General features: G+C 39.3%; 1 protein-coding gene across 23 annotated transcripts in view; it reads left to right on the top strand.

Annotated features, from left to right (window-relative positions):
• Positions 1-12,546, top strand: part of LOC102218974 (receptor-type tyrosine-protein phosphatase delta-like) — a 197,367-nt gene that overhangs the window by 150,464 nt on the left and 34,357 nt on the right. For 7 of the 23 annotated variants that reach the window (XM_023334105.1, XM_023334114.1, XM_023334113.1 and 4 more), the window contains 12 exons: positions 136-153; positions 2,830-2,940; positions 4,707-4,718; positions 5,133-5,402; positions 6,015-6,124; positions 7,460-7,657; positions 8,472-8,597; positions 8,697-8,844; positions 8,961-9,109; positions 9,281-9,425; positions 10,843-11,145; positions 12,238-12,431. In XM_023334105.1, coding sequence (XP_023189873.1) covers positions 136-153; positions 2,830-2,940; positions 4,707-4,718; positions 5,133-5,402; positions 6,015-6,124; positions 7,460-7,657; positions 8,472-8,597; positions 8,697-8,844; positions 8,961-9,109; positions 9,281-9,425; positions 10,843-11,145; positions 12,238-12,431 — 1,784 coding nt within the window. Of the gene's footprint in view, positions 1-135; positions 154-226; positions 2,193-2,829; positions 2,941-4,706; positions 4,719-5,132; positions 5,403-6,014; positions 6,125-7,459; positions 7,658-8,471; positions 8,598-8,696; positions 8,845-8,960; positions 9,110-9,280; positions 9,426-10,842; positions 11,146-12,237; positions 12,432-12,546 lie in introns of those variants that run through there. The other 16 variants (XM_023334126.1, XM_023334109.1, XM_023334106.1 and 13 more) reach the window with 8 other exon arrangements.

Raw genomic sequence — 12,546 nt, 5'->3', positions numbered from 1 at the left:
AATTTTTCTCCCTTAACAAGTTACCCCCATACTCCCAAAGTCCCCCTCCTACCTTGTCCCTGTCTCCCTTTTTGTGGTACTAACATTTTCTTCTTCTTCTCCTTCTCTAATCTCGTGCATTCATTGCCCACTCAGGTGGCACGCCCATACGAGGTAAGACTGCTGCGTGGACCAACATGACAGAGTGGCCTAATTCCTTTGCAACCCCTGCTTCCAACTTGTCTTGCAGATCTGAATAGCAGCCCTTGGTGGGTTCATGAATGGGGGGTTTATATACTCTGTTCTATTGACAAAACTCGCCAAACTGCATCAGATCTGCAGGAGGTACAAGAGGAGTAATTGGAGTTGAGCAATAAATAACATCATTAATGCTGTAACTGTCACCGACTCTCTTCTCATCTGCCATCCTCGTCTCATATTTTCCCATCTCACCCTCAGTGTTCGCTCTTTAACAGAAACATTCATCACTTCCATCATGTTTCTTCTTTATATCCATCAGTTTAAAACCCCTTACCATTCCGACTGTCACCCACACACCATTTTCTGCGCAACTTGCTGTGTATGAGTACTGTTGGAAAGTTTGGTTATTCTTCTGAAACAGAGGACTTCGTTGTTTGGTCAAAACAGGATACAACTAAAGGTAGTGACAAACAAAACAACTTTAAGTATTTAGTGATATGCTGCATTCAATACATACAGGTTTTTTAATGTCCAGCAGCTTAAGGCCTTTAGTTAACAAAACAGTTGTGTTTGTATTTAGTTTGTAGTAATTTTAGTTCATAGTAGCATTAGGGCACAGCATGTTTTCTCATTAATAAGGCCTTCACTTCCTCGATGGGGTTCAACTCCAAACTTCAGGATCATGCAGTGCCATGTTTTTCTTGCTCTGGCCCCTTAGCTGTGAACTGACAAGCATGTCTGGAGGTTTGCTAAGGTTGTTTTGGTATTATTATCATTATTTAGAGGTATCTGCCAAAAAACGAAACAAAAACTGAAATCAGACAGGAATCACAATCAGATTTTGTTGTCTCTGCAATCATTCATATCATTTTCAGTGTTGTACTGAATTAAGGGTAATCAAATCTTTGTCATGTAAACTACTCTTCAATGGTGTTCATGATGCTTTGGGCACATCTGTTTTAAAATACTATCTTTTACTTGACAATAGCAGATATTTTGTCCCATCTAGTCTGCAGGGTTTCCCTTTTATGCTTCTACAACACAGAGTTAACTAGGTAAAGGACACTTCTTTATTTGCTCTACAAACACATCACATCAAACGTCCCTAGCTTTATCATTTGTTTCTAAACATATTTTTATCTTGCTCAACATATACAGTAAAAAAAAGAGTTGTTGCTGCTGTTTCATCCAGTAGTTTCAACTGGATGAGTTTCATTCAGTTAAATTGGATGAAACTCTTTATCCAATTTAACTGAGCTGGAGTGTACTGAGCAACTAGATGAACTAGGTAGAAATCAGTAGTTCAAATATTGATGTAGACTTATACATTAGTCAAAAGAACAAAGAAAACAGGGTAAATTTAAATCATGTCTCAGTCCATTTTTAGTACACAGAGGCCAAATATTTTAGCCATGTATCTGGAATGGCATTCTCCGGAATGGGAAGGGGTTAACTTCATGAAATCTTCAGCATGTAAATGTTTCAGATAGAGCATGGCGTGTTTAAAGGCTTGATTTACTTCTGTATTGCAGTTTGAGGTGAAAAAGGATCGTTTCATCTTTTTAAGTTTGTTTCCTCTTTTTGATGACTCGATTATTTTCTCCGTTTTTTACAAGAGTCTTGACCCAGTCTTGAACCGGTGTGTCCTTCTACCTTGTCTATATTTGCCCAATCAAACGTCCCCGTTTTGTTTTCCCTCCCAGCTGTTATTCACTCTGCCTGAAGAGTCCAGATGGCGAAGACTCAGACTCACATTAGTGTATTCACACACCAGCGCGCACACACACACACGCACACACACACATCTTCATGGCTTTTTACCATCACCTCCTTTCTTCTCCTCCATTATGAAAATAAAAAGCCCCAAACGACCACTTTTTTGATAAAGTTTTTTCTGGGCGCTTTTTTTTGCCTTTCCACACCATCTTTAAAAGAACCTCTGGTTGACTTTTTTTGACGGTTTTTCTATTTTCAGGGAGCGAGAAAGCATCGGTCCCTTCCCAAGGCTTTGCGTATGTCGTTTTTTTTAATCTGTTGGCCTTGATGGAGCTCGATTAATGTCTTTACCTCCTTATTAACTGGGTGTGTTTTTAAACTGACATCAATCACACTCCTGATCCCTCTGGTGGATCCGTTTTGGGATATCTGATTTCTACGGCAATACTTTTGCAGATGTTATCCTTGTAAACTGATTTGCTCCACAATATAATCACAGTTTTCAGCTGATTTTTTTTTTATATATATATATATTTTATTGGTGACAATTTTTGGACATATTTTGACAACGTTGTTTATGTGTTTCTGTCTTGCATGGAGACAACATTCTCCATTTTTATAGGGTTTGTGTCCCCTTATTTTGGCTTTTTGTTCTCATTTCTACATCAGCAAGGTGATGCTTATTTTGGGGCAGATTCTTGCTGAAAATGATAAAAACGTGTGAATCACAGTTATGGCTCCCTTTACAGTTCTTGAAAAGAGTTCAGCTCATTTTGTGGAAACTGCCTCCAGTGTCATTTTTTTATTTGAAAACCTAAACGCCATTTTAATGTTTAGTTTTCTTAGATACCTACATGTCTTCCGCTGCTGTGTAATTGCTATTTTTATTTTCTCTGTGTTCTACCCTCTCTCTCTGGTGCTCCATCCATCCAGGTGCCCTACAGATAGAGATGAGTGAGGAATTGGACCAGGGGAAGTATGAGTGTGTTGCCACCAACAGCTTTGGGACACGCTACTCCACTCCAGCAAACCTGTATGTCAGAGGTAAGTCGAAGCCGTCTCCCACGTCTGTTTACCACCAAATATTTAAAAAACATATTTTTAGAAAGAAGGTTGACATGTTTGAAGAACATTGTATTGTAGAACATTGTATTGGTATTGTGCTCGTAACATCAATGGAAAACAACCACAAGATTTTAAGTATTTTATTGTGCTTTAATGAGTTAGACCAACACAAAGTAGTGTATAATTTTGGGGGGAAAGTACAATAAAGATGAAAAAATCTAAAAAGTGTGTTGTAGCATGCATGAGTTCAGCTACCTAAGCTAAAGAAAATCCTCTGCAGCCAATTGTCTTCAAAAGTTACCCAATTAGTAGTCCACCTGTGAATAATTTAATCTCAGTGCTCAAGATGAAACCAAAATTTAGATCTGTGTGAAAGGAAACTAACACAACACATAAACCTAACACATCAAATGTATCTATATCATTTTCTTGAGAAGCTGGTCAAAGCTGATAGGAATATAAATTTAGCTAAATATTCTGTAACCCTGGAAGAAAGTTTCAGTGTTGAGACTAGGGCAGAGGTTTACCATTCACCAGGACAACAACCTTGAACATATGGCCAGAGCAACAATAGTATGGTTTAAATCAAAGCATATTCATGTGACCCAGTCAAAATTCAGACCTAAGTTTATCTGAGAATCTGTGATAAGGTCTCAAAATTGAAGTTCACTGAAACTCTTCATCCAATTTAACTGAGCTGGAGGGTAGCAGTCTCGAGATGTGAAAATGACATGGAGATATATCTTACTTTCTACAGTCAGAGGGAAAGGTGATCCTACAATGTATTAAAGTAAAGGAGCTGAATGCAAATACATGCCTTTCTCTTCTGATTTTTACTACTTTGTTTTGGTCTTTCAAATAAAATCTCAGTAAAACACAAGAAATATGGCGGCTGTAACATAACAAAAAAAAAAATCACCCGGTATAAATACTTAATGTGATCTGATACTACTGTTACCTACAGATTTTGAATTCACTAAATATTTTATTCATAAACAGGGCTACATTTAAAGTACCAGCTGAGATCAGTTTTGTTTCAAACTATTAATTTGCTCTGCCCTGGCTTCTTAGCCTTTAGACCTCAGAAGTAAATCCAAATCATTGTCCGGTTAGAACTCGTGTTTCCTCCCCAAATCTGACAGGCGTCTCACTTCCTCAGGCGCTGTCAGCCTTCCTGCTCCCTCGACACGCTCACACGTGCACCCGCCAAATGTTTGAATCTTGGAGACAATTTTATTCCTGGGGCTTTCTGCTCTTTTGTCTGCCCACCCTGGTTAAAAGAGAGAAAAAAAACAGAGAGGGCATTTACACAGTGTAGCACACATTGGCAAATCTAGCATTGCTCCTGGGTAAACAAAAAAAAACACACATATATATTCAAGGGGGGTGCACACATGTATCAACTATGTATATAACAAAGAGTAGAGAAACAGTGCAGAGTCAGTGATGTGTGTCTAACAGTGCTTGCAAAGCCGGTAAAATCTTGCAGTGGTGCTCATAGAGTGTTTGACAGGCGGTCTGTGGAGACAGCTGGCAGTGCCTTAAACTGGAAGGCTTTTCACCAACATCAACCATCTAATATATGACTCTGCTTATGTTCTCTTTCTTCTCTCCTCATTTCTTTTCTTCCTTGTTCTCTTGCACTTTCTCTTGTCTTCTATACTTAACTTGTTTTCTCTTGCCGTCTTGTCTGATATTTCCTGTTTTCCTTTCTTTTCTGCCTCCTCCACTGCCTCCCTCTGCAGAGCTGCGAGAAGGTTGGTACAGTAATGACTGTGAGGCTCTTTTGAGGTTCTCCCAACTTTTTTTTTTCCTTCAACAAAACATCCATTAGTGTTTTGCAGGCACTGGGGGTTCAAACCAGCTAGTTAAAAAAAAAAAGAAAAAAAAACTTTTCCTTTCCCCTGTGTGCATGTGTTTGCTGTGACATTTTTGTCTATTTTTTGATGCAGTTCATAAAACATTGAACAGTGTGCACTTTCATTGGCATTAATAAAACATTTTCATATCACATGAACCCCACCAACGATGTCCTTTCTTTATGCTTGCAGTTTATTCTAAATCCTGTGAAATATTCATTTAATCCCTGATTGTTGTTCTTTCTGCAAAGTTTTTGAAATCTAATCACGTCCCTCCTCTTGCCTTCCTGCCCTCGTCATCTTTTATTTTAGTGCGTCGCGTCCCCCCTCGCTTCTCCATTCCCCCGGCTGACAGCGAAATCATGCCAGGGGGAAACGTCAACATCACCTGTGTGGCGGTGGGCTCGCCCATGCCATACGTGAAGTGGATGCTGGGAGCTGAAGACTTGACGCCTGAGGATGACATGCCCATTGGACGCAACGTCCTGGAGCTGACTGACGTGCGCCAGTCCAACAACTACACCTGCGTTGCCATGTCCACGCTCGGTGTGATCGAGGCTATGGCGCAGATTATTGTGAAAGGTGAGTTCTATGGATGGAATATAAAGGAGAAAATAAATAATGATGACAGTGATTCTATGACTTAACTTGTAAAGTGTTGTGTTTGAACCATAAGTTGTTTTTACTGCACATTTTACTGTACAAACAACTTAGTGAACTTGAAATAAGACCAAACTAACTTAAAGTAACTTTATAAAAAGATATGAACTAGTTTTAAGTCAATTATTCTTGAATATTGATTAAAAGAATTGTCAAATATCTGGCAGCTTTTTCTCTTATTAATTGGGAAAAATGCCTTGTGATTGAAAAAATTTGCCAGTGGAACTAGTACATTTTTAATCAGTCAATGCTGAAAAGTCACCATTGACACGTTCACTAATATTCTTTAAAAACCCTCACAGACCTTCACAGAATAGCTGAAGTTTGGATGAACTTGATCTCTTGATGTTGGTGATCAGAATAATTTTGTTCGCATTTGCCTTTTGTAATTTTAAATCAATTGGCAAAGATTGTGGTAATGTTATCATAATGATGCTTCATGTTCCTCGTCACTTGATTGTTTTGTAGATTTGACATTTTCTCAAGTTTTAAATGGTTGATGGGTGAGATTTTATTGTCTTTGCCTCCCTGCAGCTCTGCCAAAGGCTCCTGGTGCTCCTGTGGTGACAGAGAGAACTGCAACTAGCATTACTCTCACCTGGGATTCGGGAAACCCCGAACCAGTCTCCTACTATGTCATACAGGTGTGGAGCAAACACTCATTCAAGCAAGTGTGCCTCAGGAGTTCTGCACTCACAAACTGCACAACTCTTTACATGCGATGAAGATTTACAAAAAAAAACCCTCTAAAATAGATATTTGGAAATATTTTCTTTTAGTTTTACACAGCCTCATTATTTTGTACAGTTCATACATAATATGACTGCATAATATGACCATAGGTCATTCCCTTAAAACAATAGAGGTTTTGACATCTGTTAATTAAGTCAGGATTGGCAATGTATGCATTTTGATGTGATGAAAAGAGATCTAACACAATGCACAGAGCTAGTTAAAGTTAAAAAAATATATACAACCAATAAATAAATAAAGCCAAGGTGTCATACTTAAATGGAGCAGCAAACCTGCAGAAAGAGAAATGTCTTATGAGGTTTTTTCTATTATTCATATTTCTGGGCTGAATCGGTTTGATTAGGAAGCCTGTTCCAAAGCCTGGTGTCCAGAAAGCCCCGTCACACTTGTTTTTTGTTTATAGTTTGGTCCAGGAAAGGTTTGTTTTAGTGTCTTTTCAATTTTGAAGAGTGGCAAGGACTCTTTGTAACATGGGACAGGGAAACAGTCTTGCAAAATCTTAAAAATAGTAATTCACTTATACAAGTAAAAATTAAAAGGTTGTCTCAGTTTTATTTGTCTTAGAGGAATTGTTGGAGGTAGCTGTCAATGTAATAAACAAAAAACTAATAATTATTTCTTAAGGAAGGATTATTTTTCTCACTCTAACCATTGAACTAATATTGAAAGTTTTATTTATTTTTTTAGAACTGTATCATGTTAATTTTTTCTACTGCAGTATAAAGGGAATTATTACCTTTAATAGGGGTTCCAATAATTTACGATGACGCACATCCACAGCACTGTTTGCACACATTCCCGAGTTACAGTACTTCAGATGTCTAAAGCAATAGTTTTTTTTTTTTTATGAACATAAACTGTTATTAACAGATCATTAAGCAGGGCTATAAAACAAAAGAGCCTCTGGCTGGTGATAGACTTTTAAATTCTCAATTTTCTCAAATGGGATCCGCTGTCATGTGGCTGCTCTCCTCCCAGAAGCAGCAGCGAAATTTAATGTAGGAATAAAAAATAGCTCTGACTCAATACTCTGTTTATAAAAAGCATGACAACCACACTTAGCATGTTATGTCTCACATCTAGATATGTAGACTGAGATTTGGACTGAATTAGGAATCAAAGGATTGGGGTTTAGTAATTTCTACATAAATATTTATGCTATTAAACAGGAACAGATTGTGCATGTGACTCCTCCTCTTTCTTTTGATGTCTCCTGCTTGCTCCAGCATCGTGCCAAGGGTTCAGACGACCCTTACAAAGAGATAGATGGTATTGCCACAACGCGTTACAGCGTTGGCGGCCTCAGCCCGTACTCTCACTATGATTTCCGGGTCGCAGCCGTCAACACCATTGGCCAGGGTCCGTCCAGCGAGGTGGTGGAGGCTCGTACAGCAGAGCAGGCTCCCTCATCACCTCCTCGACAGGTAGGAGGGCATCTTAAAGGGATAGTTCAGGATTTCTGAAGTAAGGTTCTATTAAAAGTTTAAAAGTAGTTAATATCGGGGCGTGCTGTGGTGGCGCAGGGGTTAGCACGCCCCACGTTTGGAGGCCTTAGTCCTCGACGCGGGTTCGACTCCCGGTCCCGACGACCTTTGCCACATGTCTTCCCCCCTCTCCTCCCTCTCCTTCCCGTCTGCCTACTGTCGAAAAAATATGAGGCACTAGAGCCGCAAAAAATGAAAAAAAAAATTAATAGTAGTTAATATTTTAATAAAATTAAAATTAATAGTAGTTAATATCTTACCTACTGCAGATAGGCACCGATTGGCAGCTTCATGTGCAGAGCTGCAGAGAAGTATTTGCCCTCTTACAGATTTTTTCTCCTTTGGCTTTTTTGTGACGATGATATGTTTCATAACAGCAAGCTAAGGTTTATATCAGAAAAGATGTTCATTTTGCTTTTATCTGAGCTACACAGACATGTACTGTACTTGCTGGTGCGCTTTGGATCATTGTTGTGCTGAATTACCCAAGTTTTCTTCAGCTTAAGGTTTTAAATTGATGGCCTGACATTCTTAGGATTACAGTAACTCTTTCTCCTTTAGTCTTGGCCCCTTTTTAGACTAATCATTAGGCTCATTTTCTGGGATCTAAAATATGAAAACAATAAAACAGGAAAAACATTTGAAGATTTTGTTTGCCTTTTCATCTAAGCACCACAACACTGAATCAAATGAGTCTAAATTCAAGTTTTAGAGTGCTGAATTCCTCAGCTGAAGGCTTTTTTTCCCCCTGCAGGTCATAGGTCGGATGCTGAGTGCTACAACAGCAATGATTCATTGGGACGAGCCAGAGGAACCCAACGGTCAAGTGGTCGGTTACAGGGTGTACTACACCTCAGACAACACACTCCCAGTCAACCAGGTGTGTGGTTCTGTGTTATTTGAGTCAATAACTTTAAAATCGGACACTTTATTAGCAGCATTAAAAATGAGCACGCATGTGTTGCATTGATGCGTACAGTGGGAGAAGCAGATGGTCCGAGGCACCAATTTCATCACCATCCAAGATCTGACTCCTAACAAGACTTATTACATCCGAGTGCTGGCGTTTACCTCTGTAGGAGATGGACCTTTGTCACAGGATCTCCAAATTATAGCCAAGACTGGAGGTAAACTTAGAGAAACAATGAAACGATTCACTATGAAAAGCTCATCGCCCTATAATTCTGGGAAAACACGACACATAAGTAGTCATATTTTCCTTTCTTATTTCATTTCTTTTTAGTTCCATCCCAACCGTTGGACTTCAAGGGTGAAGCCAAGTCTGAGACCAGTATCCTGTTGTCCTGGGTGGCCCCCTCAACCCAGGGTGGCCCAGACAGCCAAATCACTGGATATGAACTGGTTTATCGAAGGGTGGACGACACTGAGGAGGTAGGCACAGGAAAAACGGATGGACTGGTAGCATGGACTGTTTACTTGGTGGCTGGATGGATGATAACATAAATATTAAAAGTGGATGTTTGAGTGGATGGAATGGAGAGCAGAGAGAAGATGACCTGACCTGAATGTTAAGAGCTTCCTCTTATCTGTGCGCCTCTTCAGAGGAAAGTGAGCTTTGAGCCAGCCACCTCCTACCTGCTGAAGAACTTAAAGCCCTTCTCCACCTACACGTTCCAGCTGGCCGCCAAGAGCAAAAATGGGATTGGAGCGTACACCAACGAAGTGTCCATTGACACTCCGCAGACACGTAGGTTTATCTGTGCACACTACATGGTGTGAAAGTGTGTGGTTGTGTTTTTGAGATTGGATTTGAGAGAAGAGGGAAAACAACCTTCTGTTTTGACAATGCAAGGCTACTGAGCCAAAAAGGTGCTCAAAAAATCTTAAGCTATAGATCTTTACAAAAGTATTAATGCTGCTTGGATTTTTCAAAGATTTTCATGTTAAAACTAGGATACTTTGGGGGGATTTTTTGTGTTTTGTTTTTGCTGTAAAGAACAGCTCTGTATTGTTTTGTTTAAAAAAGCAATAGCAATACCATCTACTTGAGGGCAACAGTTTAAAAGCAATAAAAAGCACATGCCTTGTCAAGAGATCCTTGTCTATAGATGTTTTCAAAAATGTATTCAAATTGATACTTACTGGCTTACTGGCTGGTGTCCCTGTTATCTTTAGTATCTTATTTTGTTCTTCAGCTTGGTCTCCAAAACAGCGTTTGAACAAACTCTTTTTTACATTTTCAGTTTTTTAAACATGAACAGAACATCAAGTGTTGGGGTTGTAATGTGACAAAATGTGAAAAGTTCAAAAAGTGTGAATACTTTTGTACCTGGTGAAATCAATAAATTTCTCTGCAACACACTTTTTTATTAGTTCACTTGTTGCATTGTCAAAATGGGGCCGCTAGCAATCCAGACTTTAACCGACTTCATGGTTGATGCTTCAACAAATATGCAAATAAATATTGGCATCTAAAACCTAACATCAGAAAAATATGCACATCAGCCACAGCCTTAAGAACAACACCACTTCTTCAATCTTTTGAGAACCAAAACATTAAACACAATTAAAAGAATTTGTAATTCGTTTAATTGTGTGGCTAGTTTAATCAAGGGTTTAAGTTGATGAATGAATGAATTAGAGTTGAAGTCTTTATTTGTTTGGTATCAATCTGAGTTCTGTCAGATTCAATCAACTACAAGGTAAGAGGCCAGAAATTCGCAGATAGACATGAGAAGTCCAGCGTGGATCAAAGAATCTTCATTAGGCAAAGGACAAGTAAGTTATAGCTGGTATCTTTATGTGTAATATCTCTAGTCAGTGTCTTTGTGTTACATTTCTTTGAAGTCATTCACTTGTTTTCATTAACCAAACATTTATACAGATGTGACACCCCTCATTCGATATCTTTGTTCAGCTATTTTTTGCTTTCTAGTCACACAAAGTCATTTTTCACACACAGGAGCTTTCGTTATCCAGTGTTTTGTTTTCATTTTATGTTTCTTTGTCTTTTTTGTTCTCCTGTTTCTCATCCGCTCAATTTCATCATCATTCTTTCATGGCAAACACCTCTTGACCTCTTCATCCGACACAAAACAACTCGCACACACCACCCAATGACATTTACCCAACAACAACAACCTTCCTCAATATTGGCCTACCAGTTCCTTCAGCACCTCCCCAGGACATCACATGCACCAGTCCCAGTTCTACCAGCATCCTGGTAAGTTGGGCTCCACCACCCCTGGAGTTTCAGAACGGCATCATAACGGGATACTCCATCCAGTATTCCACAATGGAGGGCAACAAAACGTCCAAAAGAGTTGACGGGATTCCTCTGGGAAGTTCTCCGTATCTCCTGGAAAATCTTGAGAAATGGACCGAGTATGGCTTAACTGTTCGAGCGCTCACGGAGGCTGGAGAAGGACCGGAAAGTTTACAGCTGCTTATCCGCACCGAGGAAGATGGTATGTTCCTGAAATAAATACAAATATATTCCCATACCAGTCTTAGGCTTGTCTGCCCAACTAACAACGGCCGCTGATTAATATTGAATGAGCGTTACCCCCAACTAACAACCACTGGTTGGTAGAGGCATTATGTCTTTCTGTGAGCTTAAGTTTTAAATGAATGTGGCATCTTAGAACCACTTTCAAATCCACCCATTTTAATAATCCTTGCTTTGATTTCCCTCTAATAACCTCAAAAATTAACTCAAAACTCAGAAATCTCGTCCTAATATTCCTTCTCTCCAGAAGCCCCTTTTCTTCAGCTGACATTTTTATCCTCCTGCATCTATTCCTATCCTTTAAAATCTTGTTTTTGGTAACAGGAAACTGTCTAGATTTCATTCTTCTATAATGATAATGATGATCCGTACAAACAAAACAATGCAACGTCTTGTCTTTGCTTTTCTGACTGACCATGTCTTACAAACAAAATCCTCCTCATCCTCTTTACCAATTAAAATAATTCAACATGGATTACTTAACTGTATTTTGTGCTATCAAGAATCTGCAAATTTTTTTGAGCACTCACTCCATATTGTTTTAGTCCCTTTTGGTTCATAAAATCTTTTCTTTTTCTATATCCACCATTTTTAGAGTGGTTTTACTGGAGTCAGTCAGATAACAAGAGGTGACAGGAGGTTCTTTTTTCTCCCTGTCTTTTTCTTTTCGGGTAAAAGTGCAGTTCTTGGCAGCACGAGAGATGGATTTCTTGATAACAGTATTTTCTCGTTGAATGACTGCCACTTTTTACCTGCCCCCGGCAACAAATACTTCGCTCTCTGCCATTCTTACCTCTCTCTACATTTGCCTCTTATACTTCACCGCTTTTTTCCAACCATGATTTTCCTCGAGCTCTCTCATTTTTATCTATCGGCTTTTTACCAGACATCACAGCACTTAAAGACTTTTTGAAGGGTTGTAATGTTTTTTCCCAGCTTTTGGATATTTTTTTTCTGCCCACCTATTTTCTACAGGACTAAATTGACAGCTTTTACTATTAAGTGCCCATCACCTGTGACCCTTGACCTCTATTCCAAAATGCATTTGTAGTTCCAAGTGGTCCTCCACGAGGGGTTGAAGCAGAGACAGTGAATGCCTCGGCCATTAGGGTGAAGTGGCGAGCTCCGGCACCTGAGCTGCAACATGGACAGGTCCGTGGCTACCAAGTCCACTATGTGCGGACAAACTATGGCGAACCACAAGGTCAATCCCTCATCAAAGACATCCTCATAGATGACTCACAGGTAACGCGAACACAAACAACTAATTACTTATATAGTAATCTGTGCCAGGAGCAATTTATGAAAAACAAAGAAGAAAAGTCACTTCATTATTAATTGTAGGTTGCAATTAACCTCA

Source organism: Xiphophorus maculatus, chromosome 5 (assembly GCF_002775205.1).
Source record: "Xiphophorus maculatus strain JP 163 A chromosome 5, X_maculatus-5.0-male, whole genome shotgun sequence".
Classification (NCBI taxonomy): domain Eukaryota; kingdom Metazoa; phylum Chordata; class Actinopteri; order Cyprinodontiformes; family Poeciliidae; genus Xiphophorus; species Xiphophorus maculatus.
This window is presented reverse-complemented; position numbering and strand designations above follow the sequence as displayed.